The 21970-nt window shown below is 43.9% G+C and overlaps 1 protein-coding gene across 2 annotated transcripts in view; it reads right to left on the reverse strand.

Annotated features, from left to right (window-relative positions):
- Nucleotides 1-1358: 1358 nt before the first annotated feature.
- Nucleotides 1359-21970, reverse strand: part of msrab (methionine sulfoxide reductase Ab) — a 53650-nt gene continuing 33038 nt past the window's right edge. For both annotated transcript variants that reach the window (XM_024135086.2, XM_070438012.1), the window contains exon 6: nucleotides 1359-4823. In XM_024135086.2, coding sequence (XP_023990854.1) covers nucleotides 4638-4823 — 186 coding nt within the window. In that variant the 3' untranslated portion in view covers nucleotides 1359-4637. The remainder of the gene's footprint in view (nucleotides 4824-21970) is intronic.

The raw sequence follows: 21970 nt of genomic DNA on the forward strand, positions 1-21970 counted from the left end.
GATCATGTAAGACGGTCATAGCGTGGCTTCTTGGAAGTGTGTTTCATTCACTGTGGGAGGTACTTCCTTAATTTAACCATTAAAAGCTGTAATCCATAGAGTGAAACTGCCACGTCTGTTGCGGATATACAACAATAGAGACGGTACTTCAAACCAGCAGCCATACCACCCTGCATACCAACTGCTGGGCTTGCTTCTGAAGCTAAGGCAGGGTTGGTCCATGGTCAGTCCCGCGGATGGGAGGCCAGGTGCTGCTGGAAGTGGTGTTGGAGGGCCAGTAGGAGGCACTCTTTCTCGGTCTAAACACAAGATCCCAATGCCCCAGGGCAGTGATTGGGGACACTGCTCTGTGTAGCGTGCCGTCGTTTCGGACTGGAGACGTTTAAACGGGCGTGTCCTGTCTCTCTGAGCGTCATTTAAAGATCCCATGGCACTTATCGTAAGAGTAGGGGTGTTAACCCCGGGTGTCCTGGCTAAATTCCCATCTTGGCCTCAACCATCACCGGTCACCTAATAATCCCCAGTTTACAATGGCTCATTCATCCCCTCCTCTCCCTGTAAACTATTCCCCAGGTCGTTGCTGCAAATGAGAACTTGTTCTCAGTCAAAATAAACGGGTAAAATAAAAATAACAAAATAAAAACAACAAACACATTTTTTCCCCCTCTAACATCATTGCACATCATTGTACACGCGATAGAACAGCAGAGTACTACGTTTTTAGTTTACCACGATGCTGGATGTTCATTTCCTCAAAACAAAAACCATAACAAATGCGCCTAGGGGCACATTTGTTTCGCCTATCGCGGATGTCAGCTTTAATGGCCACTCTGTAGATTATTAAGGACCTCACGGACTGTTCACTCGGCGCAGACAGAGATAGTACAGGCGCATCAGTGTCAAGACAGAGAGACTATAACACTGCTTCTATTACCAGGCATCAGACTGTTGAACAGCCATCACTAGCCGTCTACCAGGTGATGCAAAACACAAAACACACACACAAGCTATCACACACACACACCTCATACTCATAAACACACACTCCCACACAGCCAACTCTGCTGTCCCATGTCATAGAGACATTGAACCACTGGACACTTCCTGTTTCACACTGAGTATTTAAATACTGCATTCCAGACATACTGTAGCTCATTCAAATATTTGTACTACTGTACTTTATATTTAGTTATACTGTTTATACATATACATATACATTTATACATATTTATTTATATACTGGATTCTTGACATAGCTTACTCTAATATATCTACTGCTGAACATACTAGGCTTGGGCGGTATTCTGCATATACTGTATACTGGGGTATTTGGAAATAGCCACGGGATTGTTTTTCAATACTGTTGAAAATATTTATTTGAAGTTTTTCAATACATTTTATACATTTCATATGTGTAGCTATTTTTTAAGCAAATACCTGCAGTCAACTTGTGCAATACGTTAGGAGATAAAGATCACATACTTCATTTTTATCCGTCACATTATTTTGCATTATGAAGCTTACTTAGCACAGTTGAACCAGTCACGTGTTTGTTTGTAAATAGCACAACAGTAGAAAGCGGGAGCAGGTGAGTCCAGCTGTGTATTGACAGGGGTCACGTTTTATATTGAAAGTCAACTGTGTTTATATTTGCTTCAATAGAGTGATAAGGGACGTGCAACTACAGTTTTCCTTCACAGAAAATACATTAGTGCAACACATTCAACATAAAATAGCTTCATTTTCATCAGATGACWATAGAAGTGCAACGCTATTTGGCTGGCAGCCACACAAGTAAATGAGCTTACAATGAAAAGGCAAGGTATTCTTTGCATAACTATGTATGGCCATCATATTTCTAATGTTTAGGGCTATAATAGAAAGCCAGCTACATTTCCTTAATGTTTTGCTTAAAGTTAATCTTGCACTTTAAAAGAAGCTACACATCAGTCGGAGCACTGTCTGCTGAGTTTAGACGTGCAACTAAAGCACACAATTAGTCTGATAACGAGCATAAATTACAATTGGCACAGCTAGCATTTTAGATCTGTTTTTACAAAACGCAGCAAGATATTTTTTATGCGTTTTATCTTTTTTTCCTGCGTGAAAAAATTATGCATCTGATATGCATCTGTATTCCCAGTCATGTGAAATCCATAGATTAGGGCCTAATTAATTGATTTCAATTCACTGATTTCCTTATATGAGCTGTTACTCAATAAAATATTTGAAATTGTTGCATGTATATTTTTATTCAGTATAGCATATCTTGTCTAAAATCTTCCAGTGTACATACGTATAGATTGCATTTTGATTACTGTTACGATGCTATTTGGGTTATTAATTGGTTTTGTCCCGACGTTCTTGATTTCGAGTGCTTTTTTCTCCCCAATTCCGTGGTATCCAATTGGTAGGTACAGTCTTGTCCCATCGCTGCAACTTCCGTACGGACTCGGGAGAGGCGAAGGTCGAGAGCCGTGCATCCTCCGAAACACAACCCCGCCAAGCCGCACTTCTTCTTGACACAATGCCCGCTTAACCCGGAAGCCAGCCGCACCAATGTGTCGGAGGAAACACGTGCACCTGGCGACCGTGTCAGCGTGCATTGCACCCGCCCCACCACAGGAGTCGCTAGTGCGCTACTGCTCAAACCTTTCCCTAACCCGGACGATGCTGGGCCAATTGTGCGCCGCCCCATGGGTCTCCCGGTCGCGGCCGGCTGCGACAGAGCCTGGACACAAACCAGGTTCTCTAGTGGCACAGCTACTAGTGTCTTAGACCACTGCACCACTCGGGAGGCCCTGTGTGCTTTTTAAAAAGCATTTTACGGCATCGTAAGGAGCCCGTAACATATGCATTTCGCTGCACCCACTACAACATCTGCTAAACTGTGTACTCGACCAATAAACGTCGATTTGATTTTGTTTCGCTGAAAACCAGGGATGCTCTCACACATAAGCCTGAGTGTACAAAACATAATGAACACCTGCTCTTTCCATGACATAGACTGACCAGGTGAAAGCTATCATCCCTTATTGATGTCACTTGTTAAATCCACTTCAATCAGTGTAGGTGAAGGGGAGGAGACAGGTTAAAGTGTCACGACTTCCACCGAAGGTGGCTCCTCTCCCTGTTCGGGCGGTGCTCGGCGGTCGTCGTCGCCGGCCTACTAGCTGCCACCGATCCATTTTTCCTTTTCGTTTGTGTCTGTCTGTATTGTTTACACCTGTGTCTTGTTAGTTGATTTCGGTGGGTATATTTACGTCCGCTGCCTGCTAGTCTTTGTGCGAGATTGTTTTCTGTGGTGACGTTATTTAGGGGTGTGTGTCTGCACCACGGGGTTTCTTTTCTCACGGCAGTTGTGCCGTTAGGTATTGAGTTTAGGAGTAGMGGTTTCTCCCCCGTGTGTATGCGCTTTATTTCCCTGTGTGTGTGGCTACATCATTTGGGCTTGTTTCAGTCCCATGTGGTAGTTGTGTTTTGGACTGCTCATTAAACTATTTTGCCACTGGGAATTCCTTGCTCTCCTGCTCCTGATTCCTGCRCCTCCCTCCGTTAAAAGGCACGTAACATAAAGACGGATTTTTAAGCCTTCGAGACAATTGAGACATGGATTGTGTATGTGTGCCATTTAGAGGGTGAATGGGCAAGGCAAAAAAATGTAAGTGCCTTTGAACGGGGTATGGGAGTAGGTGCCAGGCGCACCGGTTTGTGTCAAGAACTGCAACACTGCTGGGTTTTTCACGCTCAACAGTTTCCCGTGCGTATCGAGAATGGTCCACCACCCAAAGGACATCCAGCCAACTTGACACAACTTTGGAAAGCAATGGAGTTAACATGGGCCAGCATCCCTGTGGAATGCTTTCGACACCTTGTAGAGTGTTCCTAATGTTTGGTATAGTCAGTGTATGTTTCTGAGCATGAGACAATGGAAGGAGACAAAACTGATGTGATTCCAACATACATGTCAAAAAATTCTACCACAACGTGCAAATCCCTTCTATGGAAAGGTTACTAATCTCTCTCTTAATGGAAGATAGCCCTAAAGGGTGAGGGTGTCACATTGAGTGGATGGAATGAAATCCTGAAGCTGTTTTGTTGAGAGGTTAARTTTGTTGGTATCTATTGCCATCTTGTGGATTTCTATCAGTACTTCAGCCTCGCATACAAAGAGGTCTCACGGCATCATGCACCAATATAATAATAAAATAACCTTGATATGAGCTATATTGAATTGCAACACTTCAATTTAAATGAGAAAATACAATTATCATTGTATACAAGAGCGTTCATACAGATTGCTAAATACTTTTGAAATGATTTAGCCAATTAGCCAAATTAACACAATGCTAAGCGAGTTCAGAAACACGTTAGGGAGTGGAAACATTTTTCAACCCATACCTATTGCTGATTGTTTATAGAAAGTCAAGATTGTCCAAACAAGTCTCCTATCTTGGCCATAAAGAGACTATATGAAGCAGGAAAATTCAAAAGCGTGATTTCCACCTTGATAGCGACAAACTCAGATCTGAAAAAAACCCACCTTGTAATCCATCCACTTTCTCTTCCCCTTCTTCTCATCTCTCTCTCTCTCTCTCTCTCTCTCGCTCTCTCTCTCTCACGCTCTCTCTCTCTTTTCACAGCTCGTCTTTGTCATCGTCTGCTTCAGCTCCGATGGGACAGCTCACCCCGGTCCCCTTCAGACAGCAGTAGCCCTTGGGGACCTTCTTCAGGTACTGCTGGAGGTAGTCTTCCGCGTAGAAGAACTCCTGGCCCTCTAGAACCTCTGTGGTGATGGATCCATAGCCCTTCTCAGATAACACCTGAAATGGACACGAGATCAAATTACAAGAAATGTATCATGAATTGAACCAAGAGATTTCCCTCCTGACCATGTGACCTGACCAGGAACAATTCTAGATTCTGTTTTTGAGGCATTAGTCAGGTTACATGGTCAGGAATTGCCCTAATCATAACAACAGCTACAAACTGACTTCAAGGTTTTGTTTACTAGTCAGAAAATGTAAGAAAATAATCTGAAATGGTGCAAAACTGCTCATTTTCGTTTTCCATGACACAACATTTTGAAATGTTTTGCTACGATATGCCCAGAACATGAACCAGGTGCACTTTTTTCAAAGATAATGGATCTGCTCTCTGACTTAGAAAGCAGCGTGATTGATTGATTGACACATGAAACAGACTCTGTTTCTCTATAGCGTTGGCTCTGTTCCTAGCGCCCTGGGACAAAGCATGAAAGAGTCTCTGGTTGCTTTGAGCTCTCCATAAGTGTCGCAACATGGTGTAAGCACCTTGAGAGCAGGATTCAAACACACTACCTGCTGGGGGATTACTCCTTTGCAGCAAAACACACAGCTTCCTTCCACCACAAAATACATTTAAAGATTAGCACTCTGGAGACCCCAACAAACAATAAATCTAAGCTGTGCTGGATTGTTCACCGACACAAGGGATCACTTCATCCTTCCTTGATTCTTTGCATCCTCGTTTTCTTGGCCTTGATCTCGAAACACGTCGGAAAGTCCGAGAGGAGGAGAGAGGATGCCAAAAACCATGGAAAGACATTGTACTGCTACGGAGCAGTATTAGTCCCTTATTAGTCCCATCTCCCGGGTGGCGCAGTGGTCTAGGGCACTGCATCGCAGTGCTAGCTGCGCCACCAGAGTCTCTAAGGTTCGCGCCCAGGCTGGGCTGGGTTCGCGCCCAGGCTCTGTCGCAGCCGGCCGCAACTGGGAGATCCGTGGGGCGACGCACAATTGGCATAGCGTCGTCCGGGTTAGGGAGGGTTTGGCCGGTAGGGATATCCTTGTCTCAGTATGTAAAAAAAATAATAATAATAATAATAATAAATATATAATAATAATAATGTCATAAAATGTATGCACTCTACTGTAAGTCGCTCTGGATAAGAGCGTCTGCTCTTGGCCGGTAGGGATATCCTTGTCTCAGTATGTAAAAATGTAATAAAATGTATGCACTCTACTGTAAGTTGCTCTGGATAAGAGCGTCTGCTAAATGACTAAAATGTAAATGTATTTGTCAGGGGGAAAGAATAAAGCCGCAACATGCAGTACCAGTCTTCAGCCACAAGGCAGCAGTGAAGAATATAGAGTGGAATGGAGCTGGAGGTGATGGTTCTCTCTCTATATCAAAGCACTGACTGCCCCAGAAAACAGGCTGCTTTTGATGGAGTGGTTAAGGTCAGTATTTGGGGAGGTAAGTTGATCCTAGATTTGGAGCCCGAGGATAACTTCGAACCAGAGCACATTCAAAACAGGATTCAAGACCATCGGTCCTCGCTGGCCAAAACGGTTTGTGATGAGATATTTCGGACTGACATCGCATCAGTTGAGGGTCAAAAAGCATTACACTTATATAAAATGTAGGATGTGCCTATGGCAAATGTACTGTTATAATATACACATTCCCCAACGAAAGCTGCAAAGGGATTGCCCACCCTTTGCATATTTTACAATGGAGAGCAGCTTTTCCGGACTATAAATAGGCCTACTACCCACTCATTAAAGACAGAAAGCCCCAGGGCATCAGATACATTAGAGGTTTGCTTTTATATGAGAGGAATACAATGTCCAAGAAATGGCCTGATAACAGAGAAGGAATAGGCTACACTCTCAAGCCTGACTCTAATGCAAGTCACAATACGGCAGCCATTTTGAGCCCATAAATCAGAATGCATGCAGTCACGTCGTGTCAAAACGCCGTAGTGGATCCGCAATGCTCACTGCGGCTGGAGAATCAGCTAGCGCTAGTGTTAGCAACGGGTCTGACTGAATAGTCTTTGAGTGCAGGGCACCTTAGCGCTACACTAGCCCCAGTGAGTCCTGCATTGCGAGCTAACCCAGTCAGCCCATCTTCACGCCTGTCGGAAAGGCTTGGCTGTCAAAGGCACTACGGCCAAGCGAGCGCGTCTCTCTCCCGTGTGAAGACGGGAGGACCGCGGAGAGCGAGCTTCACCTTCGCTCCAGTCAAGCGAGAAAGCAAGAGACCCCCCCCCCCACCGCTAGAGAGAGACGGACGCGCCCGACACAAATAAAATGTGACACACCGAGTAAGAAAAAGAAAGGTTCACTCTCTATTTATCTACTGTATTCTCTCTATTTCTACTTCGGAAGGCCCACGCTGTAGAGAGAGAGAGAGAGAGAGAGAAAGAGAGCGAGAGAGACAGAAAGAGAGCGAGAGAGACAGAAAGAGCGAGAGAGACAGAAAGACAGAGAGAGTGCCAGAAAGAGAGAGTGACACACACAAACACATTGAGTCACCAGTAGGACATTATTAGAGGAGTTTTGCCCTCACCATGGACATTGTCATTTATGCAATCTTTTAAAAAAAAACATGGTTGACGGTTCTGTCAAAAGCAAGCTAAAGGACTGTTCCTTTTCCCCCCAGTCCTCTTCTGGGTAACGCTTCACAGATAAATGACATACCATAATATCTAAACAGARCACACAGCATCCATAATAATGCTGCTACAATAAAAATACGTTACTCAATCAAATAAAGGTTGCTCGAAAATATACACGTATATTCTCAACTTCACACGGTGCACTCTACACTATCTTGTAMATTTTTTTCTTGAAAAGCAATACCTCGTTGTGATATAATATTATAATATGATGCTCCTGACATGTTAGAGATGCCCTATGTCAGGGATCATCACCTACATTCAGCCGCGGGACAATTTGTTCTGGAGCAGATGATCAGGGGGGCGGAACATCATTTGTAGACTGCAAAGTGACCGCAAAAAGCCCCAAAAGATACAGTGCCTTTGGAAAGTATTCAGACCCCATAGACTTTCTCCACATTTTGTTACGTTACAGCCCTATTCTACAAAAAAAAAAATACCTCGTCAATCTACACACAATACCCCATAGTGACACATTTCTGCTCATTTATAAAAACTACTGAAATATCAGAATTACATAAGTATTCAGACACTTTGCTCAGTACTTTGTTTAAGTACCTTCTTCTTGGGTATGACGCTACAAGCTTGGCACACCTGTATTTGGGGAGTTTATCCCATTCTTCTCTGCAGATCCTCTCAAGCTCTGTCAGGTTGGATGGGGAGTGTCGCTGCACAGCTATTAACAGGTCTCTCCAGAGATGTTCGATCGGGTTCAAGTCCGGGCTCTGGCTGGGCCATTCAAGGACATTCAGGGACTTGTCCTGAAGCCACTCCTGGGTTGTCTTGGCTGTGTGCTTAGGGTCGTTGTCTTGTTGGAAGGTGAATCTTCACCCCAGTCTGAGGTCCGGAGTGCTCTGGAGCAGGTGTTCATCAAGGATCTCTCTGTACTTTGCTCAATTCATCTTTGCCTCGATCCTGACTAGTCTCCAAGTCCCTGCTGCTGAAAAACATCACCACAGCATGATGCTGCCACCACCATGCTTCACCGTAGGGATGATGCCAGGTTTCCTCCAGACGTGACGCTTGGTATTCTGATGAAACCAAGTTCAATCTTGGTTTCATCAGACCAGAGAATCTTGTTTCTCATGGTCTGAGAGTGTCATGTGCCTTTTACTGAGGAGTGGCTTCCGTCTGGCCACTCTACCATAAAGGCCTGATTGGTGGAGTGCTGCAGAGATGGTTGTCCTTTTGCAAGGTTCTCTCATCTCCACAGAGGAACTCTAGAGCTCTGTCAGAGTGACCATCGCCAAGGACCTTCTCCCCCGATTGATCAGTTTGAACGGGCGGCCAGCTCTAGGAAGAGTCTTGGTGGTTACAAACTTTTCCATTTAAGGATGATGGAGGCCACTGTGTTCTTTTGGACCTTCAATGCTGCTAAAAATCTTTTGGTACCCTTCCCCAGATCTGTGCCTTGAACACATTCCTGTCTCGGAGCTCTACGGGCAATTCCTTCGACCTCATGGCTTGGTATTTGCTCTGACATGCACTGTCAACTGTGGCACCTTATAGAGACAGGTGTGTACCTTTTCAAATCATGTCCAATCAATTGAATTTACCACAAGTGGACTCCAATCAAGTTGTAGAAACATCTCAAGGATGATCAATGGAAACGGGATGCACCTGACCTCAATTTCGAGTCTCATACTTATGTAAATAAGGTATTTCAGTTTTGTGTATTGTCATTATCGGGTGTTGTGTGAAGATTGCTGGAAAAAATAACGTAACAAAATGTGGAAAAAGCTAAGGGGTCTGAATACTTTCCGAAAGCACTGTATAACATTTGACTAAAACATAATCACTTCAAACCTTGCTTGCATTTGTATACGGTCACATATCTCTCTCTATCATGCGTGTGAATACTTTGGAACAGATTTCCAAAATTAAAATTACGTGGAGCTGATTTGTTGCTGTTTTTACCGTTTTTTTGGTCCAACAATAAAATATATATATATTTTTTTGCTCTGAAAACTTCTTGGCCAATAAAATCCTGCGGACTGCCAGTTGGGGAATCCTTCCCTATGTACAGGATCAACAGCAGAATAATAGCTGAAAGACGAAGGGAAGGGAGTGGTTCGACACAATTGTTATCCAGATAGACAAAGAGAACAACCATGACAGTGCACCAAATGACCTGAGTGAGGGGGGGGGGGATTGAAAGAGGGTGATGAAGAGGAGAGGGGCATGGAGATGGATAGGCAGGGAGAGGTAACGGCAAATAAGAGAGGAATAGGGGAGCCCCCTGCTCTTCACTCTTTTTCTTGGAAAAAAAAGGAGGACAGAGAAACGGAGTAGAGAGAAGAAACTTTAGAGGCCTGACTATTAATGTTTTCTCCTGACAGGTTCGGGACAGCGACAGAGCCAAGAACACTTTTTGAGTGTGTGTGTGTTTATGTATCCCTACTCTCCAAATGTACCTCTAGTGGTACCCCCGACACACACACCCTTCTCCTCACAGAAATCGAGGAAAGGAGTGTGTCGGTGCATGAGCGAAATAAAAAGGAAAGCTGCGTCGTGACAAAATGGCTCCAAAAAGGAAATCCGACAAGAGGAGAAAACCGATTATGGCCTTTGTTCTTTATGGGAACAGTGAACTGACAGAGCACATCATATACAGTACCAGTCAAAAGTTTGAACACACCTACTCATTCAAGGGGTTTTCTTTATTTGAACTATTTCAAATAAAGATGAAAAAACACATGGAATCATGTAGTAAACAAAAAAGTGTTAAACAACGATTCTTCAAAGTAGGCACCCTTTGCCTTGATGACAGCTTTGCACACTCTCCAGCTTCACCTGGAATGCTTTTACAACAGTCTTGAAGGAGTTGCTGAGCACTTGTTGGCCTTCACTCTGCGATCCAACTCATTCCAAAACCATCTCAATTGGGTTGAGGTGAGATGATTGTGGAGGCCAGGTCGTCTGATGCAGCACTCTATCACTCTCCTTCTTGGTTAAATAGCCCATACACAGCCTGGAGGTGTGCTGGGTCATTGTGCTGCTGAAAAACAAATGATAGTCCTACTAAGTGCAAACCAGATGGGATGGCATATCGCTGCAGAATGCTGTGGTAGCCATGCTGGTTAAGCGTGCCTTGAATTCTAAATAAATCACAGACAGTGTCACCAGCAAAGCACCCCCACACCCTCACACCTCCTCCTCCATGCTTCACGGTGGGAACTACACATGCGGAGATAATCCGTTCACCTACTCTGCGTCTCACAAAGACACGGCGGTTGGAACCAAAAATCTCAAATTTGGACTTATCAGACCAAGGACAGATTTCCACCAGTCTAATGTCCATTGCTTGTGTTTCTTGGCCCAAGCAAGTCTCTTCTTATTGGTGTCCTTTAGTAGTGGTTTCTTTGCAGCAATTCGACAATGAAGGAAGGCCTGATTCACACAGTCTCCTCTGAACAGTTGATGTTGAGATGTGTCTGCTACTTGAACTCTGTGAAGCATTTATTTGGGCTGCAGTTAACTCTAATGAACGTATCTTCTGCAGCAGAGGTAACTCTGGGTCTTCCTTTCTTGTGGCGGTCCTCATGAGAGCCAGTTTCATCATAGCGCTTGATGGTTTTTGCGACTGCACTTGAAGAAACTTTCAAAGTTCTTGAGATTTTCCAGATTGACTGACCTTCATGTCTTAAAGTAATGATGGACTGTCGTTTCTCTTTGCTTATTTGAGCTGTTCATAATATGGACTTGGTCTTTTACCAAACAGGGCTCTCTTCTGTATACCAACCCCTACCTTGTCACAACACAACTGATTGGCTCAAACGCATTAAGAAGGAAAGAAATTCCACAAATTAACGTTTAACAAGGCACACCTGTTAATAGAAATGCATTCCAGGTGACCTGATGAAGCCGGTTGAGAGAATGCCAGGAGTGTGCCAAGCTGTCATCAAGGCAAAGGGTGGCTACTTTGAAGAATCTCAAATATAAAACATATTTTGATTTGTTTAACACTTTTTTGGTTACTACATGATTCCATATGTGTTATTTCATAGTTTTGATGTCTTCACTATTATTCTACAATGTAGAAAATAGTACAAAAATTAAGAAAAAACCTGGAATGAGTAGGTGTGTCCAAACTTTTGACTGGTACTGTATGTAAAGTACATTTGCCGTGTGAGTGGGTGCTCAGTTCTGTGTATCCTCTGTGAGAGTGTGAGTGTGCATGCTCATTTCTGTGTGTGTGAGTATGTGTGAGTGCGCATCTGTGCACGTAGGATGAAGAGCGCGTGCGCGCTTCTCCGCTCATCCCACTCACAGACCGGGTCAGGCATCCATTTTAGGTTGCCTCTCTAATCTGCAGCCAGAGTGCGGTCCTACATTTTGTTCGGGAGGCAGCGAGACACCAGCAAGCGTGGTTGTGCTTTTTCACAGCCACAGCACTCCAGCTGCACACTGAGATATCACGCAGCTCACCTATGAACACTCCTTTCTACTTATGCATGACTTTCAAAATACTTATTCTGTATATGTACATATGAATGCACGCAAGTATATGCATGTGTTACCTGCATGGGTTTTGCATGTTCAATAGTGAACGGTAGGGGATTTTAGTAGCATTCAGAGCCTTTTTCATTGTGGCGGTTATAAACTAGAGGGTGGATAAGTAGGACTAAGGTGCGTGTGCGTGTGCGTGTGTGTGTGTGTGTGTGTGTGAGATGAAATACAGACTATGGGGATAATAGATATATATATACAGTGCGGCAAAAAAGTATGTGTGTGAGAGCCAGAAATCTTGCTTGTTTGTAGGTGACCAAATACTTATTTTCCACCATAATTTGCAAATAAATTCATAAAAAATCCTACAATGTGATTTTCTGGATTTCCCCCCCCTCATTTTGTCTGTCATAGTTGAAGTGTACCTATGATGGAAAATAGGGCCGCTTCAATCTTTTTAAGTGGGAGAACTTGCACAATTGTGGCTGACTAAATACTTTTTTGCCCCACTGTATTATATATATATATATCACTGATAGTTCAACTCAAGAGTATGCTGAGACACAACGTGGTGCAAGACATACAGCTGAAGTCGGAAGTTTACATACACCTGAGCCAAATACATTTAAACTCAGTTTTCACAATTCCTGATATTAAAACTAGTAAAAATGCCCTGTTTTAGGTCAGTTAGGATCATCACTTTATTTTAAGAATGTGAAATGTCAGAATAAAGTAGAGATAATTAATTATTTCAGCTTTTATTCTTCATCACATTCCCAGTGGGTCAGAAGTTTACATACACTCAATTAGGATTTAGTAGCATTGCCTTTAAATTGTTTAACTTGGTCAAACGTTTCGGGTAGCCTTTCACAACCTTCCCACAACAAATTGGGTGAATTTTGGCCCATTCCTCCTGACAGAGCTGGTGTAACTGACGTCTAGTTTGTAGCCTCCTTGCCGAACACGCTTTTCAGTTCTTGCCCACAATGTTCAATGGGGATTGAGGTCAGGGCTTTTTGATGGCCACTCGAATACCTTCATTGGTTGCCTTAAACCATTTTGCCACAACTTTGGAAGTATGCTTGGGTCATGTCCATTTGGAAGACCCATTTGCGACCAAGCTTTACATTTCTGATATGTCTTGGGATGTTGCTCAATATATCCACATAAATTTTCCTCCTCATTGATGCCATCTATTTGTGAGTGCACCAGTCCCTCCTGCAGCAAAGTACCCCCACAACATGATGCTGCCATCCCGTGCTTCACTGTTGGGATGGTGTTCTTCGGCTTGCAAGCATACCCCTTTTTCTCCAAACATAACAAGTGAGTCCAGTATGCCCAACCAGTTTCTATTTTTTGTTTCATCAGACCAGAGGACATTTCTCCAAAAAGTATGATCTTTGTCCCCATGTGCAGTTTCAAACCATAGTCTGTTTTTTTTATGGCGGTTTTGGAGCAGTGGCTCCTTCCTTGCTGAGTGGCCTTTCAGGTTACGTCGATATAGGACTCGTTTTACTGTGGATATAGATACTTTTGTACCTGTTTCCTCCAGAATCTTCACAAGGTCCTTTGCTGTTGTTCTGGGATTGATTTGCACTTTTCGCACCAAAGTACATTCATCTCTAGGAGACGGAAAGCGTCTCCTTCCTGAGCGGTATGGTGGCTGTGTGGTCCCATGGTGTTTATACTTGCATACTATTGTTTGTACATATGAATGTGCTACCTTCAGGCATTTGGAAATTGCTCCCAAGGATGAACCAGACTTGTGGAGGTCTACAATTTCTTTTTGGCTGATTTCTTTTGATTTCCCCATGATGTTAAGCAAAGAGGCACTGAGTTTGAAGGTAGGCCCTGAAATACATCCACAGTTACACCTCCAATTGACTCAAATGATTACCCTACCCTATTATGTCATGGCTTCTAAAGCCATGACATAATTTTCTGGAATTTTCCAAGCTGTTTAAAGGCACAGTCAACTTAGTGTATGTAAACTTCTGACCCACTGGAATTGTGATACAGTGAATTATAAGTGAAATAATCTGTCTGTAAACAATTTATTTTAAATGACTTGTGTCATGCACAAAGTAGATGTCCAAACCGACTTGCCAAAACTATAGTTTGTTAACAAGAAATTTGTGGAGTGGTTGAAAAACGAGTTTTAATGACTCCAACCTAAGTGTATGTAAAAGAAACTGTAAAAGAGCACAGGTACTCTACACTGTTTAGAGCCCCGAAAAGAGCAGTTCTGCCCCCATTGAAGAACGCGTGGTTTCTCCTCTAGACTTTTTAGCCCACAACGCCCCCCCACACAAAGCTCTTTAAGCCAGGCTCTCTTATCAGAGGGCACACTTGCTTCACCAAGGATCCTATCACATACGCAGGCACACGCACGCACACACACATACACACACACACACACACACACAAAAGTGCACACACGCATGGACGCAGGCGCACACACACGCACACACACACTCACTCACTCAATGCACTCTGGCTGGCTTGTTAAAAACCATTGTTCTACACACAGAACGGAACGCGGTCACACCCTCCCCCAACTTCCTACAAAAACCCTAGCCCACCTCACCCCATTCCCCCCCGCCACGCTTCTCCCCCTAATCAAACCCTCCCATCCCTCCTTTCTTCCCCCTAGCCCAGGAGAGACACTGCAGGAGAGAGAGACGAAGAAAGAGAAAATATGAAAAGGAAGAGAGAGAGGAGGGAGAGAGAAGGAGAGGGAGGAGAGAGAGATGGAGAAAGAGAGAGAAGATGGAGCGAGAGAGAAATGTAGAGGGATTGAGGGAGAGGGAAAGACAGGAGAGAGAGAGACAGAGAGAGAGAGGGCAGAGGAGAGAGGAGAAGAGATACAGAGAGAGAGACAGGGCACGGAGAGAGGAGAGAGAGACAGAGAGGAAGACGAGAGAGAGGAAGACAAGGAAGAGAGGCAAGACGAAGACGAGAGGCAGGAGAGAGAAGAGAAGGTGAAGAGAGAACAGAGAGGACAGAGAGAGAAGGAGAATGATAGACAGAGAAGAGACAGAGAGAGAGACAGAGAGAGAATGAAGACATGAGAGAGAGAGAGACACTGAAGAGAGAAGAGACACGCGAGAGCAGGACTGGAGGACGTAGAAGTTCAGAGTAGCGCAGCAGATGACCACAGAGAGAGAGAGGAACGCACGGGAGAAGAAGAGAACCACAGAAGAAGACAGAGAGAGAGAGAGGACAGGAGAGAGTGTTGTGTGATTGGGGGGGGGGGGGGTGTGGTGTTGTGGGTGTGTGGGGTGGGGGGGGTGTGTGTAGGGGAGTGTTATGGGCTCTCCTGAGCACAGCAGCGCTGCTCCAGAAGTCTTGATGTTCCGCACATTTCAAATTTCACAAAATAATATAGTGAATTTCCACCTCCTCTCCTCCTCCCCCATCTCCTCTCCTCCCATGCCCTCCCCTCTTATCACGCTTAAACAAGCTTTCTGCCTCTCTATTTTTTGTTGTTGCTTTAAATACGCACACTATCTTTTTTGTGCCTGTGTACCGAAGTTAAGAAACTGAAAGCCTGCAAAAAGGAAGGAGCCTTGTAAGGGTTATTATTCATTGGGCTGTTGTAACGTGCGTCTGTGTGTGTGTGTTGTGGCAGAATCTTGGGCAGCCTCTAGTACCTATTGCAAGCCAAACCACATCTCTCCAAGGACGAGGATGGTGCTTTTAGGGGGGCACGCCACACATACACACAGGTCAGCCGCTACTGTACATACACACCACGCCACGCACACTACAGTAAGCACACACAGTCATGCTTGCAGTGGACGTGCGTGCAGTACACACACACACACACGACCAACACACAGAGCACCCGCCCCACAACACACACACTCTCCTGTCTCTCTCTCTCCTGTCTCTCTCTGTCTTCTGTCTCTCCTGTCTCTCTCCTCTCTGTCCTCTCTGTCTCTCTGTCCTTACTCTCGCTGTTCTCTCTCTCTCTCATTCTCTCTCTCTCTGTCTCTTTCTCTGTCCTCTCTCTCTGTCTCTCTCTGTCTCTCTCTCTCTGTCTCTCTGTCTGCTCTCTCTCTGCTCGCTCTGTCCTCTCTGTCTCTCTCTATCTCTCTCTGTCCCTCTCTCTCCTGTCTCTCTCTGTCTCTCTCTCTCTCTTCTGCCTCTCTCTCCGTCTCTCTCTCTCTCCTGTCTCTCTCTCTCCTGTCTTTCCCTCTCCCTCAATCCCTCTACATTTCTCTCTCGCTCCATCTTCTCTCTCTTTCTCCATCTCTCTCTTCTCCCTCTCCTTCTCTCTCCTCCTCTCTCTCTTCCTTTTCAATATTTTCTCTTTCTTCGTCTCTCTCTCCTGCAGTGTCTCTCCTGGGCTAGGGGAAGAAAAGGAGGGATGGGAGGGTTTGAATTAGGGGGAGAAGCGTGGCGGGGGGGAATGGGTGAGGTGGGTAGGGTTTTTGTAGGAAGTTGGGGGAGGGTGTGACCGCGTTCGCGTTCTGTGTGTAGAACAATGGTTTTTTTAACAAGACCAGAGAGTGCTTGAGTGAGTGAGTGGTGTGTGCGTGTGTGTGCGCCTGCGTCCATGCGTGTGTGCACTTTTGTGTGTGTGTGTTGTGTGTGTGTGTGTGTGTGTGTATGTGTGTGTGCGTGCGTGTGCCTGCCGTATGTGATAGGATCCTTGTGAAGCAAGTGTGCCCTTCTGATAAAGAGAGCCTGGCTTAAAGAGCTTTGTGTGGGGGGCTTGTGGGCTAACAAGAGTCTACGAGGAGAAACCACGCGTTCTTCAATGGGGCAGAACTGCTCTTTTTCGGGGCTCTAAACCAGTGTAGAAGTACCTGTGCTCTTTTACAGTTCTTTTACATACACTTAGGTTGGAGTCATTAAAACTCGTTTTTCAACCACTCCACAAATTTCTTGTTACAAACTATAGTTTTGGCAAGTCGGTTTTGGACATCTACTTTGTTGCATGACACAAGTCATTTAAAATAAATTGTTTACAGACCAGATTATTTCACTTATAATTCACTGTATCACAATTCCAGTGGGTCAGAAGTTTACATACACTAAGTTGAACTGTGCCTTTAAACAGTTTGGAAAATTCCAGAAAATTATGATCATGGCTTGAAGCCATGACATAATAGGGTAGGTAATCATTTGGAGTCAATTTGGAGGTGTTAACTGTGGATGTTTTCAGGGCCTAACCTTCAAACTCAGTGCCTCTTTGCTTAACATCATGGGGGGGGAAAATCAAAAAAAATCCAGCCCAAAAAGAAATTGTAGACTCCAAACAAGTCTGGTTCATCTTGGGAGCAATTTCCAAATGCCTGAAGGTAGCACATTCATATGTACAAACAATAGTATGCAAGTATAAACACCATGGGACACAACAGCCACCATACCGCTCAGGAAGGAGACGCTTTCCGTCTCCTAGAGATGAATGTACTTTGGTGCGAAAAGTGCAAATCAATCCCAGAACAACAGCAAAAGGACCTTGTGAAGATTCTGGAGGAAACAGGTACAAAAGTATCTATATCCACAGTAAACGAGTCCTATATCGACGTAACCTGAAAGGCCACTCAGCAAGGAAGGAGCCAGCTGCTCCAAAACGCGCCATAAAAAAAACAGACTATGGTTTTGAAACTGCACATGGGGACAAAGATCATACTTTTTTGGAGAAATGTCCTCTGGTCTGATGAAACAAAAATAGAAACTGTTTTGGCCATAATGGACCATTGTTATGTTTGGAGGAAAAAGGGGTATGCTTGCAAGCCGAGAACACCATCCCAACAGTGAAGCACGGGATGGCAGCAATCATGTTGTGGGGGTACTTTGCTGCAGGAGGGACTGGTGCACTTCAAAAATAGATGGCAATCAATGAGGAGGGAAAATTAATGTGGATATATTGAAGCAACATCCAAGACATCAGTCAGAAATGTAAAGCTTGGTCGCAAATGGGTCTTCCAAATGGACAATGACCCCAAGCATACTTCCAAAGTTGGGCAAAATGGTTTAAGGACAACAAAGTGAAGGTAATTCGAGTGGCCATCACAAAGCCCTGACCTCAATCCATTGAACATTGTGGGCAGAACTGAAAAAGCGTGTGTCGAGCAAGGAGGCCTACAACTAGACTTCAGTTACACCAGCTCTGTCAGGAGGAATGGGCCAAAATTCAACCCAATTTGTTGTGGGAAGGTTGTGAAAGGCTACCCGAAACGTTTGACCCCAAGTTAAACAATTTAAAGGCAATGCTACTAAATACTAATTGAGTGTATGTTAAACTTCTGACCCACTGGAATGTGATGAAGAAATAAAAGCTGAAATAGATTAATTATCTCTACTATTAATTCTGACATTTCACATTCTTAAAATAAAGTGATGATCCTAACTGACCTAAACAGGGCATTTTTACTGAGGTTTAAATATCAGGAATTGTGAAAAGAACTGAGTTTAAAATGTATTTGGCTCAGGTGTATGTAAACTTCCGACTTCAGCTGTATGTCCTTTGCACCACGTTGTGTCTCAGCATACTCTTGAGTTGAACTATCAGTGATATAGTATATATATTATACAGTGGGGCAAAAAGTATTTTAGTCAGCCACAATTGTGCAAGTTCTCCCACTTAAAAAGAATGAGAGAGGCCTGTAATTTTCATCATAGTGTACACTTCAACTATGACAGACAAAAATGAGGGGGGGGAAATCCAGAAAATCACATTGTAGGATTTTTTATGAATTTTTTGCAAATTATGGTGGAAAATAAGTATTTGGTCACCTAACAAACAAGCAAGATTTCCGGCTCTCACACACATTTATTTTGCCGCACTGTATATATATATCTATTATCCCCATAGTCTGTATTTCATCTCAACACACACACACACACACGCACACGCACAACGCACCTTAGTCCTACATTATCCACCCTCTAGTTTATAACCGCCACAATGAAAATGGCTCTGAATGCTACTAAAATCCCCTACCGTTCACTATTGAACCTGCAAAAACCCATGCAGGTAACACATGCATATACTTGCGTGCATTCATATGTACAATTACCAAATAATATTTTGAAAGTCATGCATAAGTAGAAAGGAGTGTTCATAGGTGAGCTTGCGTGATGAATCTCAGTGTGCAGCTGGAGTGCTGTGGCTGTGAAAAGAGCACAACCACGCTTGCTGGTGTCTCGCTGCCTCCCGAACAAAATGTAGGACCGGCACTCTGGCTGCAGATTAGAGAGGCAACCTAAAATGGATGCCTGACCCGGTCTGTGAGTGGGGATGAGCGGAGAAGCGCGCACGCGCTCTTCATCCTACGTGCACAGGATGCGCACTCACACATACTCAACACACACAGAAATGAGCATGCACACTCACACTCTCACAGAGGATACACAGAACTGAGCACCACTCACACGGCAAAATGTACTTTACATACAGTACCAGTCAAAAGTTTGGACACACCTACTCATTCCAGGTTTTTCTTAATTTTTGTACTATTTTCTACATTGTAGAAATAATAGTGAAGACATCAAAACTAATGAAATAACAACATATGAATCATGTAGTAACCAAAAAAAGTGTTAAACAAATCAAAATATGTTTTATATTTGAGATTCTTCAAAGTAGCCACCCTTTTGCCTTGATGACAAGCTTGGCACACTCCTGGCATTCTCTCAACCGGCTTTCATCAGGTCACCTGGAATGCATTTCTATTAACAGTGTGCCTTGTTAACGTTAATTTGTGGAATTTCTTTCCTTCTTAATGCGTTTGAGCCAATCAGTTGTGTTTGTGACAAGGTAGGGGTTGGTATACAGAAGAGAGCCCTGTTTGGTAAAAGACCAAGTCCATATTATGAACAGCTCCAAATAAGCAAAGAGAAACGACAGTCCATCATTTACTTTAAGACATGAAGGTCAGTCAATCTGGAAAAATCTCAAGAACTTTGAAAGTTTTCTTTCAAGTGCAGTCGCAAAAACCATCAAGCGCTATATGAAACTGGCTCTCATGAGGAACCGCCACAAGAAAGGAAGACCCAGAGTTACCTCTGCTGCAGAAGATACGTTCATTAGAGTTAACTGCAGCCCAAATAATGCTTCACAGAGTTCAAGTAGCAGACACATCTCACATCAACTGTTCAGAGGAGACTGTGTGAATCAGGCCTCCTTTCATTGTCGAATTGCTGCAAAGAAACACTACTAAAGGACAACCAATAAGAAGAGACTTGCTTAGGCCAGAAACACAAGCAATGACATTAGACCTGGTGGAAATCTGCCTTGGTCTGATAAATCCAAATTTGAGATTTTGTCGGTTCCAAACGCCGTGTCTTGTGAGGACCGCAGAGTAGTGGAACGGATTACTCGCATGTGTAGTTCCCACCGTGAAGATGGAGGAGGAGGTGTGAGGGTGGGGGGGTGCTTTGCTGGTCGACACTGTCTGTTGATTTATTTAGAATCTCAAGGCACGCTTAACCACATGGCTACCACAGCATTCTGTCAAGGCGATATGCATCCCATCTCGGTGTTGCATTAGTAGGACTATCATTTGTTTTTCAGCAGCACAATGACCTCAGCCACACCTCGCAGGACCTGTGTAATGGGCTATTTAACCAAGAAGGAGATGATTAGAGTGCTGAATCAACGACCTGGCCTCCACAATCCATCTCACTCCTAACCGCAATTGAGAATGGTTTTTGGAATGAGTTGGACGCAGAGTGGAAGAGCCGAAAGTGGCTCAGCAAACTCTTCAAGCTGTTGTAAAAGCATTCCAGGTGAAGCTGGGAGTGTGCAAGCTGTCATCAAGGCAAAAGGTGCCCTACTTTGAAGATCGGTTGTTTACACTTTTTGTTTACATACATGGTTCCATGGTGTTTTTTCATCTTTATTTGAAATAGTTCAAATAGAAGAAAACGCCGCTTGACTGAAGTAAGGTGTGTTCAAACTTTTGACTGTATCGTATATGATGTGCTCTTCAGTTCACTGTTCATAGAACAACAGGCCATTAACGGTTTTTCCTCTGTCGGATTTTCCTTTTTGGATGCCATTTGTCACGAGCAGTTTCCTTTTTATTTCGCTCATGCACCGACAACACATCCTTTCTCGATTTCTGTGAAGGAGAAGGGTTGTGTGTGTCGGGGGTACACTAGAGGTACATTTTGGAGAGTAGGGATACATAACACAGCACACACACTCAAAACGTGTTTCTGGCTCTTCGCTGTCCTGAAAACTGTCAGGAGAAAACGTTAATAGTCCCACGGCCTCTATAAGTTTCTTTCTTATCTCCGTTGTCTCTGTCCTCCTTTTTTTCCAAGAAAAAAGTGAAGAGCAGGGGCTCCTATTCTCTCTTCATTTGCCGTTACCATCTCCCTGCTATCCATCTCCATGCCCGCTCTCCTCGTCAATCACCCCTTTTCAATCCCCCCCCCCTACCAGGTCATTTGGTGCACTGTCTGGTTTCTCTTGTCTATCGGTAACAATGGTGTCGAACCAACTCTCCTTCCCTTCGTACTTTCATGCTATTATTCTGCCTGTGACCTGTTACATAGGGAAGGATTCCCCAAACTGGGGTCGCGCAAGGATTTTTATTGGCCAAGAAGTTTTCAGAGCAAAAAATATATATATTTTAATTGTGTTGGACCAAAAACAGGTAAAAAACAACAAACAGCTCACGTAATTTTAATTTGGGAAATCTGGTTCAAAGTATTACACACGCCATGATAGGCAGAGAGATATGTGACCGTATACAAATGCAAGCAAGGTCTTGAAGTGTATTGTATGTTATAGTCATGATGTATACAGTGCTTTCGGAAAGTATTCATGACCCCTTAGCTTTTTCCACATTTTGTTACGTCTATTTTTCCAGCAATTTCACACAACACCCGATAATGGCACAATACAAAAACTGAAATACCTTATTTTTACATAAGTAGAGACTCGAATTGAAGGTCAGGTGCATCCCGTTTCCATTGATCATCCTTGAGGATGTTCTACAACTTGATTGGATCCACTTGTGGTAAAATTCAATTGATTGGACAGATTGAAAAGGTACACAACCTGTCTCTAATAAGGTGCCACAGTTGACAGTGCAGTCAGAGAAATACCAA

This window comes from Salvelinus sp. IW2-2015, unplaced genomic scaffold (genome assembly GCF_002910315.2).
Source record: "Salvelinus sp. IW2-2015 unplaced genomic scaffold, ASM291031v2 Un_scaffold83, whole genome shotgun sequence".
NCBI lineage: Eukaryota > Metazoa > Chordata > Actinopteri > Salmoniformes > Salmonidae > Salvelinus > Salvelinus sp. IW2-2015.